At 38.3% G+C, this 6000-nt stretch overlaps 1 protein-coding gene across 2 annotated transcripts in view; it reads left to right on the forward strand.

The window, feature by feature from the left end:
• Nucleotides 1–6000, forward strand: part of SEPSECS (Sep (O-phosphoserine) tRNA:Sec (selenocysteine) tRNA synthase) — a 53920-nt gene that overhangs the window by 17074 nt on the left and 30846 nt on the right. For both annotated transcript variants that reach the window (XM_032806602.2, XM_032806603.2), the window contains 2 exons: nucleotides 86–239; nucleotides 4472–4574. In XM_032806602.2, coding sequence (XP_032662493.1) covers nucleotides 86–239; nucleotides 4472–4574 — 257 coding nt within the window. The remainder of the gene's footprint in view (nucleotides 1–85; nucleotides 240–4471; nucleotides 4575–6000) is intronic.

Genomic DNA, 6000 nt, shown 5'->3' on the forward strand with positions numbered 1-6000 from the left:
CAACAATCGTGCATCTAGCTTGAAGATATAGACGTATAAAGTTACTGTTTAATACACACTCTCTTATTTTTATTGGTTGGGTTAGGTTTTGAGCCAGTGGTGATAGAGAATGTATTAGAAGGTGATGAGCTGCGCACAGACATAAAGGCGGTAGAGGCTAAAATCCAGGATCTTGGAGCTGAAAATGTTCTCTGTGTTCATTCTACTACATCTTGCTTTGCTCCAAGGGTACCTGACAGGTAAATAATCCTCACGTAATGCTTGGTAGCTATTACCAAGGTTTTAATAACCTTCACATTTATGCTCATCTTCCTAAAATTGCTTAATTACCACCAATAGTTAATGAAGCAAAATAGATACCACAGTGAAAGTTTACTTCCAGTTTCCTCCTGGAAATCAGGGAGCAGGAGGATGGAAACAATGCGATTTCTGTAAAAAATCATACCAGAAGAAGCAGAAAAGGAAGGATAATAAATAGGGCAGATCTTCCTTGTCATATCTGGCTGAAGATGATAATCTCTCATTGCTTTGGGTGGTATAAATGATTATAGCCAGCAGTTTTTCCTGTGATTCCACAAAAGTGGGTAACAATTGTCTTCGGTGAAATCATGCAACAGAAGCTGTCCTGCTAAGTCAGAGGTCAAATTTTCTTAGTTACAATAGCCTGTGCTGCAGTCTTCTTTAGTTCACTGATCCCAGATGAATTTTTCTCATTTGACACTTGTGATAGCCCAAAGTGGGGTGTGTGTCCACTAGTATAGCTGCAGCATTGCAAACCTGAAATGTAGATGTACTGCATTGATATAAAAACTGATTTTCCTCGTTTAGCTTACCTTGGTTTGAGCACTTACTGGCTGATCACGTGATGCTGGCTCTCTGTTTCCAGCTGTTAAATCACATTAAAATAAGCTTAACATACATTACATTCTTTCCTAATATTACATTTCCATGCAAGCTATTGCTGTAATTGCCATAAATATGTTATTCTGTCACTGCTGACAAGAGAGATGAACCATACAATCATGAATGGGAGATAATGAGGTCTTTGAGGCACTATATTAAGCTGTGGTCCACACTATGAATCTTTGAAATTCTTGTTCTGGAAACTAGAAATTGGATTCTGATAGCTAAATGCACTCAGTATGTTGGGACAAATTTTCAAAATGAGACCAGTTGTAATTGTTTGGAAAAAACCTGCTTTTGTGAATGTAACTAGTGTCTGCATATCCAAATAGATAATAATAAACCCAAATACTGGATTTTGCCAGTGTACAATTGTATATTTGTGGGCTCATTTGTGTTCACAGTACAATTTGTTTAAAGTATAGGTTTTAATAATATGGTTGAGATTTTTGAAAACATAGTACCTTAACTTCAGCATAAGAATTGCTTAAATTTGGTATAATTCCAAAACAAAATAATTTTATTGCTGTCATAATTTTCTTTACTGCATCATGTGTATCTATTTTCTTTCATTAATTGCTTTGATACCTACACATTCATAGCTGAATATCTGAATTTAGAAATGAAACACTATCATCTTACCGTTGAAAAATGGCTAGTGAAAATACCTTTCACTCTGTTATCCTACGTTAGTCAAAACTGTCCTACATTTTACTGACTTAAAAATAATACACTTATACATGTTGGTGGAAGGATAGTGGGGTGAATAATTCAGTCAGAATACTATAAACATTACCTGAAGATGAATTGGAAAATATATTGGCTAGCTTAAATCAAAACTACCAAATCAACTAGTCTGTTTTTGAACTAATGTAAATTTCGTTCACTCCTCTGCCTCGTTCTCTCCTTTTTTGACATGGTAGTGTTCTGTCTCTTATGACTCGGAAATAAAATATAAGATCGGGGGCTGCATTAGAGCATACTACAGGTAGAGAGGGTGATGAGCTTTTTATTAAAAGGATACTGCCAACCCTCAAAGACCACAAGATATATATTCATAAAAGGAAGGTAAATCCCATACAATGTTCCTGGAGGATACTTTTTTATATGTTTGTTTTTAAATATCTGACATTTTTGTTTTAATGCTGTCTAGAAGTATGCTGAAGTGTAATTTTTTACACAAATGTCATGCTACATGGGATTTAACATTTTTATTTTTTAAAAGGTCAGTTTTTTTTAAAGCCTACATTCATTGTGTGCCCCTTTCTAAGTATTGCCTCTCTTTATTGGAAAGAGCAGAGCTGTAACGAGGGATTTTCGTGCCCGGGGCAAGTATATTTGTGCCTCCTAGAGGTAATGTGTGGAGGGGGCTTGCAGGGCCACATAACCCTCTGCCCCTATATTTCTGCCTTCTGTTGAGGCGTGCTCCACAGTGTGAAAACCATTGCCTCCTGCCAGAAGCCAGTGGATTAGAAGCTGGTGGGCACTGCTTGGGACCCGAGCTCTTTGCACTGTGTTTGCACATAGCTTTTCAAAAAGACTATTTTCAAAAATAAATATAAGAAATATACACAAGGTGGGTGGAAATCAAGGGATTTTAGAAAGATTCCAAAATAATTGGAACACTTTCCCAAGGTACTAAAAGTGTGGATCTTATCAAATACCAAGAGGCCTGGAATGTTTAGTGAGCTCTGCAGGGTGAACCCCTGCATCTATGCAAAGCTTTATAGATCTGAGTGGGGTCTAGAGGTCCACCCACATGGAGGCTCATGCAGAACTGAGCCTGTGTGGTAAAGTTTATTTGGATTGTGAGACATCAATTGCAGCAAGGTGCTGATCCATGGATCTTTGCAGTCAGCAATAATAGGGCTACCCATTAAGCCTAAGGAAAACCTCTTTTGTTAGTAACAGTTTATCTGAGATATGAAAGCAAAGATCTTGGCCCAAATCTTGAAATGATAATTCATTGGAAAAAAAGAGGAGTAGAAGATTCAAATTAATGTAAAGGAAAGATTTATTGGCAGCTAGTAAAATAAAATGAAGATGGTAGAGAAGACCCAAACACAGAGAAATACCAACCACCCAGATATGGTACTAGCTAGGACCAAATTCATGTGCCTTTAAACTCAGCTGGGATCAAACATATTCTGGCTGTCCTGTCTTGGGGTCCGTATTTGGAAAAGCACTTAAGTCCATGACCTTAAGAACATGCTTGCCTATATTAAGGGCCTTAAGCATCACCCTCTGATCCCGCAACTGCAGCTTACCTTCGTTATTATATTGTAGTTATCTGAAGATACAATAATTTATGTGCAACATCATTTGACTTTCTATGCTATTTGCTTTAAAATTGTACAAACCACTCAGCAGGTTCCAAAACACACATTAATTTAGGTTTATGTACAGACAAGTATAAAACAAAATAATTTGGTGTGGCAAAGGTGCCAGATGGGAGTAATGGGAGCCCAAAGTCTATTTCCCACAGAGTACATATAGTATGAGCAGCAGGGGTGCATGATTCTCCTCATAGATCTGTCAGTATTTCTCTCCTCTCTTCCGGAGGAACCACTTGTATTTTCAAGAGGACAGTGTTACTTCCATGCCAGTTTACTCCTTGGCTCTGCTTCGGATGCAGATGAGAACCAATTGATTTCAGAGGTGCTAGTGGTTTTTGAAATATGATTACTAGGATTTGTACTGAGACTACCAACCCATTAAACACAGGGCACTCAGTAGCTATCAGAGGGTAACAACTTTAGTCACTACCCAGCTGGGTTAGATTGAACTGGGAACCAAAAAGTGAAAGGTTCCCTATCCTGTGCTGTTTCCAATCTCTTCAGACATTTCATTCCCCATGCAAATTTTGAAACTTCAGTCAAATCCTTTTTGAGGCACAGTGCTATAAATTAAAAAAAAAATACAGTAAGCTGAAATGTGCTTCAAAAAATATTTGAGCAACCTTTTTTTTTGTTTTTGTTTGGGGGTCAGGGGGTGCTTTTTACCAAAAAGTTGTTTGGAACTGAGGTTAAGCATGAAAAAATTGAGCCCAACCCAAAAGGTTAGAGAGTGGGTATAGGTAACTGAGAATGTTAGTTTACTAAAAAACACCTGTTCGTTTAACTATCAGGTCACAATGGTAATACTAAGGTATGTCTACTTTCAGCTGGACGTATGCCTCTCAGCCTGGGTGGATAGAGACATGCTAATTCTCCTTGAGCTTGTATGCTAAAAATAGCAGTGTAGACTTTGCAGCACAGGTTAACCACCTGAGTTAGGACCGAGGGAATCAGGTGAGTCTGCACTGGAGCAGCTAGTGTGTGCCATCCCCCATGTAGTATTTTTAGTACACTAGCTCAAGGAGAACTAGCATGTATCTGTCTACCCAGCTGAGGGGCATACTCCCAGCTGCAGTGTATCCTAATATAATTGTGAAGAAGTTTCTTTTTCCCTCACTTGTCCCCATTTTGATCTTCTTGTATTAACTAGTCCTTGAATGGCCTGACTCATACCATGACTTCACTGTGTTCGGTTATAAGTGTTTTCCTAATTTGCACTTTTATGTTTGTAGACTGGAAGAACTGGCTGTGATTTGTTCTAATTATGACATTCCTCATATTGTCAACAATGCATATGGAGTTCAGTCTTCAAAATGTATGCATCTCATCCAGCAGGTATGAGGCTTGTATTTCAAAAAGACTTTTTAAATGATATATTTGTTAACCTTTGATAATGCAATAATATAGAACTACAAAATGCACAACATGGGCAGGTTCTGTCAAATGTTTTCGCAGACTTGAGTCTAATCCCAGGCAATTTTGCATGTCTGAGCAGTTTCAAAGGACAGAGAGTACTTTTTTAGAGCTGCTTCCCCCTGCTGACAAAATTGGGTGGGCCAGGTTGAACAGAATTGGACTCCAGCAACCTTCCTACAAGAAAACCCCGTTTAGTCTAAAATGAAGGGTTATTTGGGCTCCCCACAACTTCTTGTAGTTACGGGCTTGAAGCAACATTAATCAGTTTCTGATTATTATTCACAGTACAAAATCAGAAACAGACAAAGTAACATTGAAAGAACAGGAAGAAAAATAATTTCCCACAAATCACTTGGGATTTTTTAATTGTCAGAAATATGGAAGAGTCTTCAGGGTATTGGTGATTCTAAATCAATAAAGTATACATAAATAATTTGTCAGAGATAATGCACCATGTGAATTTGAAGCTGAGGAGAGGCAAGATAGTAGAGGAAAGAGTAAGGAAAAGAAAGGGGTTAAGAGAAAACAACAAAGTTGCAAACTGTTTTTTCCCAGAATGGCATGCAGTATGTGGCCCTTTCAGCTGCTTCTGCTTCTTTTTCTAGTGTAAAAATTAAGATGGAAGCTGTTTGGTATTCCAGAGGTAATTTTTATAAAAGAAAGGGAGTTAAAATTGGCAGCTGGGCAAGCAAACTGCTGCTGAAAGTGGGGAAGTTGGAGACGGAACCAAATAGTTCAGAAAACTTTTTTAAAACGAGGGGGGAGACCTGGAAGAAATTAACAAATAAATGTATGCTCACCTTTTCTCTACTGTCTGGAACATAACATTTTCCCCTATCTTTGCTTCATTTTACTAAAATACTTTTCATAGTGAAAGGATATGTTTTGTCTTCTTAAACCTGCTTCCTAAACTTATTAAAACTACTATATGTAAAATCATGGACCATACTTGAATAGGAATTAAGACGTCTTCAGGATGTGAATTATTAGGCACCTTATTATTGATGCACTTCTGAGGTGGCTGAAGGAATATGACAGAAGAGCCACAACATCCTACCAGGGTCCACCTCATCCTTGCTTATTGTTACAGCCTGTTCCCAGGGAGAGGAATAATTGACTGACACTGGATAAGCTACTTTGTTATAATGTTACTTTAAAAAAAAAAAAGCCTGTTTTGGGAGGATTGTTTATTAAATGTGTGACAAAGTTCCTCCTCTACCTTGGTGGGTCCTGCACTACTTGGCAGATTTGCTCACCTCAGTGATCTTCCCCACAGTCTGGGTCAACTCCTCCTGTGTCTGATCAGGAGTTGGGAGGTTTGGGGGGAACCCGGGCCCGCCCTCTA

The sequence above is a fragment of the Chelonoidis abingdonii genome, chromosome 5 (genome assembly GCF_003597395.2).
Source record: "Chelonoidis abingdonii isolate Lonesome George chromosome 5, CheloAbing_2.0, whole genome shotgun sequence".
NCBI classification, from domain to species: domain Eukaryota; kingdom Metazoa; phylum Chordata; order Testudines; family Testudinidae; genus Chelonoidis; species Chelonoidis abingdonii.